Source organism: Scyliorhinus torazame, chromosome 16 (genome assembly GCF_047496885.1).
Source record: "Scyliorhinus torazame isolate Kashiwa2021f chromosome 16, sScyTor2.1, whole genome shotgun sequence".
Lineage (NCBI taxonomy): Eukaryota > Metazoa > Chordata > Chondrichthyes > Carcharhiniformes > Scyliorhinidae > Scyliorhinus > Scyliorhinus torazame.
This window is the reverse complement of record NC_092722.1, coordinates 130,758,910-130,772,153: the sequence shown is the minus strand read 5'-3', so window position 1 is coordinate 130,772,153 and position 13,244 is coordinate 130,758,910. Positions and strand designations below refer to the sequence as shown.

The 13,244-nt window shown below is 43.6% G+C and overlaps 1 protein-coding gene across 1 annotated transcript in view; it reads right to left on the bottom strand.

The window, feature by feature from the left end:
- The window catches only part of LOC140392299 (myoferlin-like), a 309,204-nt gene that overhangs the window by 78,079 nt on the left and 217,881 nt on the right, over positions 1 to 13,244 (bottom strand). The window contains exon 43 of the mRNA XM_072477615.1: positions 1,243 to 1,382. Within this exon, the coding sequence (XP_072333716.1) occupies positions 1,243 to 1,382 (140 nt within the window). The remainder of the gene's footprint in view (positions 1 to 1,242; positions 1,383 to 13,244) is intronic.

The following is a 13,244-nucleotide window of genomic DNA, read 5'->3' as shown; positions in this document are numbered from 1 at the left end:
TGATCCATTGGTGGACCAGAGTTATGGCTTGACAAATTTTGAAAATTATATTTCTATATAAATCATAAATAATGCAAATGGAATGTAAAGTAACATGCTCAGAAGAGCAAACCGAATGTTCCCAATCAATAAGCAGCCTCCTGATCCAACATTGATTTTTCAAAGCAGACACCCTGGATTAATTCAAGATTTTCCAAATTGGAAGACATTTTGGAATTAAGGTGACTATCTATATTAGGGGCGAAATTCTCTGGTATCGGCGCGATGTCCGCCGACTGGCGCCCAAAACGGCACAAATCAGTCGGGCATCGCGCCGCCCCAAAGGTGCGGAATGCTCTGCATCTTTGGGGGCCGAGCCCCAACCTGAAGGGGCTAGGCCCGCGCCGGACGAATTTCCGCCCCCCCCAGCTGGCGGAAAAGGCCTTTGTGCCCCGTCAGCTGGCGCAGAAATGACATCTCTGGGTGTCGCATGCGTGGGAGCGTTAGCGGGCGCTGACGGCATTCCTGCGCATGCGCAGTGGAGGGAGTCTCTTCCACCTCCGTCATGGTGGAGACCATGGCGAAGGCGGAAGGGAAAGAGTGCCCCCACGGCACAGGCTCACCTGCGGATCGGTGGGCCCCAATCGCAGGCCAGGCCACCGTGGGGGCACCCCCCGGGGCCAGATCACCCTGCGCCCCCCCCCCCCCCAGGACCCCGGAGCACGCCCGCGCCGCCTTGTCCCACCGGTAAGGTAGGTGGTTTAATCTACGCCGGAGGGACAGGCATTTTAGCGGCGGGACTTCGGCCCATCCGGGCCGGAGAATCGCAGGGGGAGGGGAGGGCCACCAACCGGCGTGGCGTGATTTCCGCCCCCGCCGAATATCCGGTGCCGGAGAATTCGGCAACCGGCGGGGGCGGGATTCACGCCAGCCCCCGGCGATTCTCCGACCCGGCGGGGGGGGGGGGGGGGGTCGGAGAATCTCGCCCTAGGTCTTCCCTTGGCTTTTCTAGCCTCAATTGGGAGAATAATCCCAGTTTCTCCAATCTCTGCATGCAGCGACTCCCTCACCCGTAGTATCATATGGCACTGACTCCCCAATCTGAGGAAATAGACTGAAGAAGTGAATGTGTTCAAGTTGCTGTTCCAGTGAAATCTATGCCTCAACTCGCTCCTTATACTGTACAACTGAGCAAACTTATTTTTGGTCATATGCAGCACACGGTAGGTAAGCTTCCACATTCAAAAATGAAAAAAGTGAAACCTGTGAAAGGTTGGGTTGGTAGGTGCTGTACAACGTCCGCATCTCGGTATGCTCTGGAACCATGCCTTGCTGCCGCAACACATGAAGTGCAAGCCTTTCTTCTGCAGGTCCACGGTGGACATTTACAGTCTTGTTATTTTCTGTATTGAAACATAAAAGAAAAGGTCATCTGCAAGCTCAGAGGTTATTAGATGAAAATGCAGTATAAAAATAGGGAACAATATTCAATCAATATCTACAGCAAAGGGTTCCCCATTGGCCTTTTCTTTAACGCAGAGCTTAATTTTTTTCCTTATAGTTCATTTCTTTTATATTTCCCAATGCACCTCTCAGCACCAATATGCATATCTGCAAAGAAATGCAGCAGCAGGAACTGTATACAACACACAATTTCGGCAGAGACGAATAGCATTTTTAGTAATTATGTTTTTGTTTGGAAACATGAAAAACATATCAAAAGAATGAGATCACAAGATCCATGGATTAAAATCAAAAAATTAACAAAACAAGAGTCAAAGCACACAATACTAATAACTGCATTCTCTCACTATATTTAAATATAACTATGTAGATGTACAATGAACCCACTTATTGTTTAAATCCAATTTATGTCATGTGAGAGTACCTTTAAGACATGGATGTTGAAGCAATGTACCTTTAAGAAAACAGTGATGTCAGAGAGTGGGTGGAGCGGAGCAGTTCAGCCATTTTGAAGTTGCAGTTTGGAGGAAGAGAGCTTGGGGAGTGTCTGTGTTTTGCAGTGAGCTGGATTTGCGGTGATCTCTGCCATGAAAGACTATCTCTGGATTATTTGGGTGATTTAAACTCATAATAGAAAAGCCTTTAACCTGATGTGATTCAGTTTAAAGGTGTTAAGTCTCTTGGAAGTTTGAAGGAACCTTTTGAGGAATTATTTACTGTTGTAATATTTTCGGAGTTATCTTTGAAGTAAGGGGTGGTAAGAGATCCAATGTTTATTTAAGATGTTAAGTTGAGTTCATGGAATAAACATTGTTTTGTGTTTAAAAACCCACGTGTCCATAATTGTAATCCCACACTTAGGGAACAAGCCGTGTGCTAGGAAAAGCAACAAATACATTAAAGGGAGAGGTTGGTTGAACTCCATGATACAGTTTGGGGTTCTGGGGTTCTGAAAACGCCTCGCCATAACACAAATAAAATTTCTTCGGCATCCATTTGATTTCACCCACAAAACTCAAGTCAAGTACATATCAAAAATTGGAAGATTAACTAGTTGGTCCGAGTACTGCTTCGAGGATTCATTTAAGGTTCAATACTTTTTGGGCCTTCTGCTTACTTCTGGTGAAGTTCTCCCTTTAAATCTCCTCCAACTATCCTGTTGTGTTATGCTTCTTCGTGTAGCATAAGCTGCTTCCTTGATGTATGCTTTGACAAAGGAAGGTCCAGACTTTGTAATGAGTTCAATATGTTTATTGAACTATTAACAGTTCTTAAATGAGTTAGACTCTCCTGCTAATCTAACTGTAGTAACTCAGTCTAACTAAACCAGTCTGCTCTAAGCCACGTGCTGGGTGTGATGCTGTTAATCAACCCAGGTGTACCCTCTAGATGTCTGTCTGTGGAAAGAGACAGAGCATGTGTGTCCTGTCCTTTTATATGGGTTGTGTAATGCCCCCTTGTGGTAATGCCACCTCTGGGTGTCTTGACTGCTCATTGGTTGTGTCCTATTCCAAGTGTTCATTAGCTGCATGTTTGCATATCATGGCATCTTCGGTGCTCCCTCTAGTGTTTACTTAGTTGTAGTGTATTTACATTAACCCCTTGTGTACATATAATGATGCATATCACCACATCCCCCCTTTATTCGTGTTACATATTTTCTGTACTTTGTTAAAGAAAATTGAACAAAATAGGTAGATAGGTGATGCCATGTACAAGTCATGATGACAGTGATGATTATACAATAGCAAATAAAATGAGTCCAAAGTTCATGGGGTCGAGTGGCTTTCTTGTTTTGTTGTTGAAGTGTCGATGTTGATGTAATTTCCTTGTGAACGCCGTCAGTGTCCCTGTGCTTAAGGAACCCAGAAGTCATCAGTAGGTGTTCAAATGGCCAAATCACTTTGTTGTCGGATTTGGACTCTTTCCCGACGCTTGCCGGTTCTTGATGTCATCTTTCCTGTCTGACCTGGACTGGTGTCTGTGTTTGCGGTATTGATGCTGTATGTCAGCTGCCTTGAAAGCTGGTCTGCTTGTTTGTAGTGTAGCAAATGTGAATTTGTAAGATGCGTTATCTTGCCATGGTATGTCTGTACACTTGCCATTGTCTTGAGCTGTGCTGTCACAGTGTCCTGCATTGGCAGAGTTCTACCATGTTGTACCAGTCGTTGTTCCAATGTTGTTGGTTTAGTCATGCTTGTTGTTGGCGTTGGTGCCTTTGGTACGCTTCTTGTTATCTGTGTTGTTGTTTTTGTAGGTTTTGTTGTTGCGTTTGTTGCGCTCAATGACCACACCGAGTGGAGAATTCGAGTCCTTCACAGTTACTTGTGTCAGTGTCCTTTGTGGCATTTGCTGTTTCATTGAGCGTACCGTCTGATTCCTCGGCGCTCCCCGTCTGGAGTCATGTCCGGTTCACTTGAATGATCTTTGGCTTGTCGATGCTCCCAGTCTGGAGCCCCTTCTGGTTCACCTGAATCACCTTTGGTTTCTTGCTGCTCCCCGTCTGGAGTCATTTCAGGTTCTTGTGGAGAGGCTCGAGTAGATGAGGTTTGAATTAGCGTGATGTCACTGGAGTTGCTCGTAGCCTCACTTTGATTGTCGAGTGCCGCTGTACATACTAGCTGAGATTTGTCAGTCTCACTGAGATTTTGACCCGCTGGGTTTTCCAGATTCAGGGTCATCGAGGAGATCCACTTTCCAGCCACAATGTTCCCAGAGATCCATTTTTCTCAGGAGATCCATTTGTTCTTTCATAGTAGGTCAGTGATGTTGGGTTAATCAGTATGGTGCCCAGATACGATGGAGGACTACACACCATCAGGTCTGAAGCACCACGGAATATGACGCAAAACACCAGATAACGTAATTAGAGGTCAGGGCTGGAACGGTGTGGATTTCTGCTAACCTCTGCAGTGGGAAAGTCGACATTCCCACCCCCACCGCAGGACTTGGCCCAGATGCATGGGGGAGTTCTGCCAAGGTTGAATCATTTACAGCAATCTTCAGCCAGAAATGCTGAGTGGATGACCCACCTTGGCCTTCTTGGGAGGTTCCCAGCATCACACATGCCAATCTTCAGTCAATTTGATTCACTCCACGTGACATTAACAAACAGCTGAAGGCACGGAATACTGTAAATTGCACAGGTATGTCCCATATGTTCAACCCCCCATAATCTCGATCATCAGTAAAGTGATGGAAAGAGCAATTAACATTGCTGTGAAGCGGCACTTGCTTACCGACTCAGTTTAGGTTCTGCCAGGGTCAAATCAGTTCATGACTTCATTACAGTCTTGATTCAAACATGGACAAAAGAACTGAACTCCAGGGAGTGAGGGGAGGAGGACTGCTCTTGACATCAAGGCAGCATTTGACTGAGGATGGAATCAAGGAACCCTTGCAAAAGTGGAGTGAATGGGAATGAGGTATAAAACTTTCCATTGGTTGGAGTGGTACTAAGCACAAAGGAAGATGGGTTGTGATTGCTGGAGATCAATCATCTCAGTTCTAGGACATGGTGCCCTGGGCCAAATCATTTTCTGCTACTTCAAGGTCAGAAGTGGCGATGTTCAGCACCATTGGTAACTCTTTGGATACTGAAGCAGTCCATATGCAAATGCACAACATCTAGGCAATATCCAGGCTTGGGCTGACAAGTGGCAGGTAACATTTGTGTCACACAAGTGCCACGCAATGACCATCCCTAACAAAAGAGAATCTAACCATCGTCCTTTGACATTCAGGCACCATCACTGAATCCCCCACTATCAACATCCTGGGGATTACCATTAACCAGAAACTGAACCGGACCAGCCATATAAATACTGTTGCTACAAGAGCGGTCAGAGGCTGAGAATCCTGCAGAGAGTAACTCACCTCCTGACTCCTCAAACCTGTCCACATCTACGAGGCACAAGTCAGTAGTGTAATAGAATACTCTCCGGTAAGTGCACCTCCAACAACACAAGAAGTTAGACAGAATTCAAGACAAAGCAGCCAATTGATTGGCACCCCATCCACAAACATTCATGCCTGCTACCACCGACACACCATAGCAGCACTGTGTACCATCTACAAGATGCACTGCAGGAACTCAAAGCTCCTTAAGACAGCACTTTCCAAACCCACAACCACTACCGTCTAGATCAACAAGGGCAGCGGATACATGGGAACACCACCACTTGCAAGTTCCCCTCCAAGCCACTCACCATCCTGACTTGGAAATTGCTGTGTCTTCACTGTCACTGGGTCAAAATCCTGGAACACCCTCCCTAACAGCACTATGGGTGTACACCATGTGGAGTGCGGCGATTAACGAAGCAGTGCACTACCAACTTCTCAAGAGCAATTAAGGATGGGCAATAAATGCTGGCTTAGCCACTGATGATAAATTCCCAAGAATGAACAAAACCTTAAACTCAATACAAATCAGGGATTGAATTTGGGGCCTGCTGTGCATGGTTTAGTGATATATTAGGTGGTACCTTTACCCACTAAGCCATCGGGGCAGGGGGAAGAAGAGATACTGGAGAAATAATTTTCATCTTCATGAAAGAAACTGGATAAACATTAGTGATCTGCATCAGACAGTTGAGTGAAATTGAAACCTAATTATAGCTGTCTATTCACTGCTCCACACCCTCATCTCAGCTGTCAGCTCTTCCATTGATATTCATATACAGTATGTATGACCATGAAAAATGATTGATGGGATGAATACAATAAATCAAAACAAAGATATTCTACATCTCATGCCAGACATCGGACTTAAAGGATTTATCAGACTGCAAGTATAATCATATCTGACAACTTCAAGTTTCTCTCAAATGGTTTCTGATTTTTCTACTTCTGTTTGATCTACATATTTTATTAAATACTTCTCTCGGAAGCCATCGGCAGATTTGAACAAGCTGCAGGGGGGGTTTTGAAATCTATACTGGTGTTAAACCTATCAAATTATGATTAATTCACTATTACCCACTACCTTGCATCTGTGTGCAGGGCCCCTCTCCAATCCCTACATCAGTGCTACTTCTTTCAGCAAGTGATCTTGTCTCTCAATAGATAGTGTTAGGCAACAAAATGAACAGCGAATCAATTTAAAATCAATGTGTGTATCTAAGTCTAAAATGTCAATTAAAATAATCATTTTTTCCCCTGAAGTCATTGTTTTGTGGGCGCTTCTCTTTCTAGATCTTTCACACAGCCTTCAACTCAAAATTATATTACTGCTTCCAATGGCTGAAGGATTGATAGCAGCAGTGCACAGATTGACACAAGACCCAGAGGCGACATGAGGGATAACTTTTAAAAAAAAAAAAATGCAACATGATTATGATCTGTAATGAATTGCTCGATTGTTGGTGGATACACATTTAATAGCCACATCCAAAAAATAATTGGTTAAATATTTAGAAAACCAATTTCAAGAAGAGATTGGGAATAACTGGATTGTTCTGTGAAAGAGCAGCCACAGACTCGATGGGCTGAATTACCTCCTTCCTGTGCAGTACTGCTCTTTGAAGAGTGTGCGTGCCCAAGCATAGAAAAAGAGAACACAACATGCCCTCCACACACTTCTTCCAAAGTACCTGTTCAGATAAATAGGCTCTGGGTCACATATCTTGCAGGAGGCCACACGTTTTGGCATTCTTTCATACTTCAGCTTTATTATGCTAACCAGGAAACAGATGTTTTTTAATGTGGTGAAATTAAGCTGCACTGACTAAACAGACAAATTATAAATGCCACTTTTTGTAACTACCATTTTGAAACATCAGCAATATTCTTCGGATTGTATTGAAGCACCTCAGAGTGCAACATGATCCCTGTAGCAAACCTGAATATCACTGCATTCTGGGATGGCCATTTTGAAATGATTGTAATGTTCTTTCAGATATTTTTTAATTAAAGAAGACAAATTATATTGTGATACAAGTGAAATACAGCTGATGCTGGATATTTGAAATAAAAGTAAAAATGCTGGAAAATTGTAGATCTGACACTATCTATGGCGGGAGAAACAGTTAATGTACAGTCTATATGACTCGTCAGAACTGTAAAGAATTATACTGAACATCAATTCTGAACCATAAATAAAACAAATTGCTTCACGTATTTAACGAACAAATCACACTGAATACGCTATGACATTGTTAATGCCTGTTGAAAATGTGGAGAAAAGTTATTTAAAATGATCGGAGAACCGATCAGGAAGATTCCCGCTAATCAGGTTGAGAAATCGGGACATTGTTGAACATGGTGAGGGTTATGCCATTGTGTGACACAGCACATTGGACATTCAAGGTCTACCACCACACCGCATCAACAATCATCAGCCAAAACCTGCGCAGGTCCCAATGGCACTTTTTCAAGCTGGTGTGTTAAAGGAGATAGCAACCAGTATTATCTTATGAATGGCTGTGCATGTATTCAAACTAAGACTTGCTAATCTGAAACCAAAGTGCGTCTTTCTATGGTGTGCATCAAATGGTATTCTTGATTTGTCTGTTCCACTGCTGGTATCTGGAAGGAAATGGTTAACTTTCCAGTACAAGAGAGTGTACAGCTATTAAAGGCTTGCAGCACATTTTTTTTTATATGGAACATCTGCAGCTTTCAGACAGCTGCCAAAGCACGAGTTAAAATAAACTGGTGAAAGGAAGCTGCCCAGTTCATGGAGAGGGCAGAAACGATATAGTGCAGCAAGTCCCTGACACTGCACACACAGGCAGAAAGAATCACCTCCACCCCCCACCCGCCCAGCTGCCCGCTACAAATCTCCCCTGGATCAGCGAAAAGAAATGCACTTCACAACATTTCACTCTCATTTTAGCACCCATTATCTCCTACTTTTCATACTCTCTGGGTTCATTCGCATGTCAAACTGACCTGTCTGGCTTGTGCATCTGCCCACTCTTTACTGCTCAAGAATCCAGGTTTCAGGCTCTTGCAATCAGATGGTGACAGACCTGCCCAATATTTGAATCGGACGCAATTTTGCGACTTGGGGCTTCTTCCCCCCACCTTTTATTATTTTTTAAATTTAAAAAAAGTACCCAATTATTTTTTTTCAGAATTTTCACAATTAAGGGGCAATTTATCGTGGCCAATCCACCTACCCTGCATATCTTTTGGGTTGTGGGGGTAAGACTCACAAAGACATGGGAAGAATGTACAGACTCCACATAGACCTGGGGCTGGGATCAAACCTGGGTTCTCAATGCTAACCAGTGCGCCACCCTCTTCCAGTGTAATTTGAAGTAATCTCAACATTAATATATGACATGGTTCAAGTGCACTTGTTTTTGAACCGAGAACTGAAGTGTAGAGAGATCTTTGAATAAAAAGGCGGACAAAAAGCCGCATCAATATCGGGTTTAAAATAAGTCCACAAACGATCCACGAATTCCCACAGTGGCCCCTGCTGCCTATAATGTAGCGTGTGTGGCTGACACCAATATGAGCCATAAAAGTACCACAAAGCAACTATGCTCACTCAACTCATGAACTGTAAAACAAAAATGCAAATGGGGGAAATACTACATATTTCAAAATTTCAATGTGAGACGAGGGAAGTGGAGTCTGGAAAAGCTGCAGGATACCATTAAGACAGTAAAACATTAAACATGCGTGTCGGGGAGCTGCTTTCGTCAGCTTCTTTGTGGTCTCCAGCAGATCTTTGCTCTGGCTTTCGCAGCCACGTTCACTGGAAAACATGGTTTCCATGGTTTTCAAAATGGAAATGGTTTAATTTGGGCATTTCACTGGTTAGGTAGATTTAAGGGAGTCTGTACATCCTAATTCAAATGATGTGAAGAGTAGGCAGCAATACATGCATTAGGCACCAATGGAAAAAGTAGACTTGGCAACATGCTGCAAATCTGGCAATGAAGCGATCAGCAACATGATGCAACCACATCATGTGGATACTGTAGACAGGAGGAAAACAAACATCATTTTATAATTAACGTGATTAAATTGCCAAAGTTCAGAAAGTATAAACAATGTAAGCACTCTTCTGGAGCTGTGCTGTAACATTTACTTTATGTTATGTGAGAAAGCAGAATAATAGCGCTATGGCTCAATGGTCAAGTCCATGCACGGCACTGTACAGAATTAGGACTTGGCGAGGTCTCGGGTTCAATTGCAGATATAATGCAGCTGTCGGGCACAACAGCTGTGTGGTTCTAGGGTGGCAATAGTAAGAGGGTTAGGATTGTTCCCCAGTGCCTCTGCTCAGCTGCGAATCGCTGAAGTGTCATCGGTCAAGAGCACAGACACATCACAGTGGGACCCCTGTTGACCAGCTCAAAATAACTTGGGCCAGAAGAGAATTGAAGGTCCAGTGGAATCACTCAAACACAAGTCACAGCTTTCAGGAAGGTAGGCAAGGGAAGAAAAATGGTGAGAAGACACACAATCAATGCTGTACCAAAACGTGTGCCGGTATAAAATAGAGCCTCCCTCCATATCATTTCCCCCCACTTTCCCCGATGTGATTTCCACACTGCCCAACCTTAGCTATAAAGACAAGGTAAAGATGGGTAAATACCAGACAGATTGTCTGTAATTTGCAAGCAAAAGAAGTGTGGAGGTCAGGATGGGGACTGCGCAACTGCAGATTGTTAAAGAAATATGAACAAATCCTTTTACAACCTCTTCAAGCACTTCATAAATAAAGTATCAATTTTGAATTACAGTCGCTGCAAGGGGAATGATGCAGCCAATTTGATTTCAACATTATTTCTTTATTCATTCATAGGATTTGGGAATTTGCTACCCACCCCTCATTGCATTTGAGGCAGTAATGGTGAGCCACCTGCTCGAACAGCTGCCGTCCATGTGATGAAGTACACCCACAGTGCTCTTTGGGAGGAAGTTCCAGGTTATTGATCCAATAACAGTGACGAAAGAATGGTGTGTGGCTTGGGGAGGAATGCACAGGTCGTAGCATTCCCATGTCATCTGTTGCCCTCATTCTTCCAGGTGATAGAAATAACTGGTTTTGGAAGGTACTGTCAAAAGACAATTTGGTGAGTTGGCTGCAATGCATCTTGTAGATGGTACACACTGTTAACACTATGGGTCAGTGGCAAAGGGAATTAACGTCAAAGGTGGTGGATGGGGTGCCAATCAAGCAGGCTTTGTCCTGGATGACGTGAACTTCATGAGCTTTGCTGGAACTGCACTCATCCAGACAAGGGGTTTCTGCTTTGTGGATGGTGGACAAGGTTTTGGTGAGACAGGAAGCAAGTTACTCACTGCAGGATTTCCAGCCCCCGACCTACTCTTGTAGCCACTGTATTTATAGGGCTTGTCAAGTTCAGTTTCTAGTCTCTGGCAACTCCCAGGATTTTGGTGGCAGGGGATTCAGTCATGGCAAAGCAATTGAAGGCAAGAGGAGATGGTTAGATTCTCTCTCGTCATAGAGATGATCATTGCCTGACACTTGCATAGCTTGAATGTTACATGCCATTTACCAGTCCAAGCCACAATTTTAACCAGTTCTAGATGCATGTAGACATGGACTGCTTCAATATCCAAGGAATTGCAAAGGTGAACATTGCAGCGAACCTCTCCACTTCTGACCTTGTGCTGGAGAAAAGATCATTGATGAAGCAGTTCAAGATGGTTGGGCCCAATTCAAACCCCGAGGAACTCCTGCAGCAATGTTCTGAGGCAAGATAATTGGCCCCCAACAATCTTCCTTTGTGCTAGGTGACTACAGCCATGGGGCGTTTTCCCCATTTCCCATCAATTCCAAATTTGCTTGGGCTCCTTGATGTCACATTTAATCAGGTACTTCGAGGTTAAGCATAGTCGCCCTCACATTATCACACAGCAAACAAAAAAGTAATTTTGTGTATTCATGTTTGTTCCTATGTGGAACAAGGTCACCAAGAGTTTGATCACATGATGTATTGGGCAAGCAACAGTCAGTCTATCCTAACAGCATGTGAGAAAATACCGTTCCAAAAAAAAAAACAAAAAAAAAACGCTCTGGTTTGTTTTGCTATGGTCTGGAAGCTTCTCTTTTAAAAATACCAAAGAAAACTGACAATGAGGATGTGATGAACCGTGTCGGCAAAGTCCCGGAAAAGAAAAACTATAGAAAAATCGTCGTTCCATGCGCAGACATCCAAAAAGGATCAAGGTAAAAAAGCTTTGCTACACCAAAATCAGCAATGAAGAGCTGCCGAATAATACCAGCAGCCATCGAAGGAACCAAAATTTAAATTCAGATTTTGATGAAAACAGCATCAGAGGAAGCTTGCCATGTGCTCTGCCCAGAAAATTCTGAAATAGTGCTCCCTCTACTGTGAGTAACAAGTAAAGAATTCCCTGCCAATTGGCAGCATGGTAGCACAGTGGTTAGCACTAATGCTTCACAGCACCAGGCACCCGATTTGGGTCACTTTCTGTGTGGAGCCTGCACGTTCTCCCAGTGTCTGCTTGGGTTTCCTCAGAGTGCTCCAATTTCCTCCCACAAGTCCCGAAAGACGTGGTTATTAGGTGAATTGGACATTCTGAATTCTTCCTCAGTGTACCCGAACAGGCGTTGTTGTGTAGCGACTTGGGGATATTTGCAATAACTTCATTGCAGTGTTAATGGGAGCCCACTTGTGACACTAATAAAGATGATTATTTGAGGGCTTAAAGAGTTTTGCATCTTCCTTTGCAAAAGTCGGAAAGGAAGGTTGAGCTCAGGATAACATTGTTTAAAAACAAAATGAGACATTGCTATAAACCTAGTAGCAAGCCTGATTATAGTAAAATGGAGGGAATTCTTGGCACCATGGGACCATATGATGAAAGCACTAAGTACTGGGACTCGTACACTGAAAGATTCAAATACTTAGTCCAAACAAACAACCTTTTGGCAGGTATAGTAGTCCTGACTTTCCGGAGCATGATGATATTTGGGGGGGGGGGGGGGGAATTAGACTTCAACCTCCTGTAACATCTGGTGCAACCAGAAAAACCAGGCTCAAAAATCTATGATGAGATTGTGGAGATATTGCAGGGCCACTTCTGACTAAACATTTAGTCATTGCTGAGAGGTTCATGTTCCATAAAACTAATCAACATGGCTCATAGCTACTATAAATTTGGAGATGACTCGAATGACACCATTAGAGGCAGACTAGTGCGTGAGCTAAGAAGCAAAGTTATCCAGAAAAATTGTGAACAGAAAACAACTTACACCCAAAGAAGGCTTTAGAAGTCGTAACTTTATAGAACTAGCAGCTAAGAAAGCAGAACAATTAAGCTTGAGCACTAAAGTCCATAAAGTATCAGTTGAAACCTGAACATTCACAGGTTCGAAAGTGACTGGTTTGAAAGTGCCATCAATGTGCAAAAACTGGGCATACAGCAACTGATTGCTGAAGTAAAGATGCAAAATGCAAGAATTGTGGTAAAATTGGCCACCGTGAACTTGCGAGTTGGAGAAAGAAACAGGAATGATAAAAAGAACCAAGTGCATCAAATGAAAAATCAAATCGAGGAAAGAGTATCCACATGACACAAGAAGGGCACGAGAACGATCGGAGTCAGTCAGATGATGCACCGTCATTGAAATATTGGTCATTGCAGGCGCAACAAACAATTACTGGGTCACTCCTTTACAGGACTATCGGTGAAAATGGAGGTGGACACTGGCACAGCCATTACATTGGTACCAGAAACTGTTTACGAAGAGAATGACACATTGCCTTAAAACCCTCAAACCCCATACCGGAGAAGAAGTGGTTCTGTTAGGGGGCCATGTCAAGATAAATGTGGAACTAAATGGACAG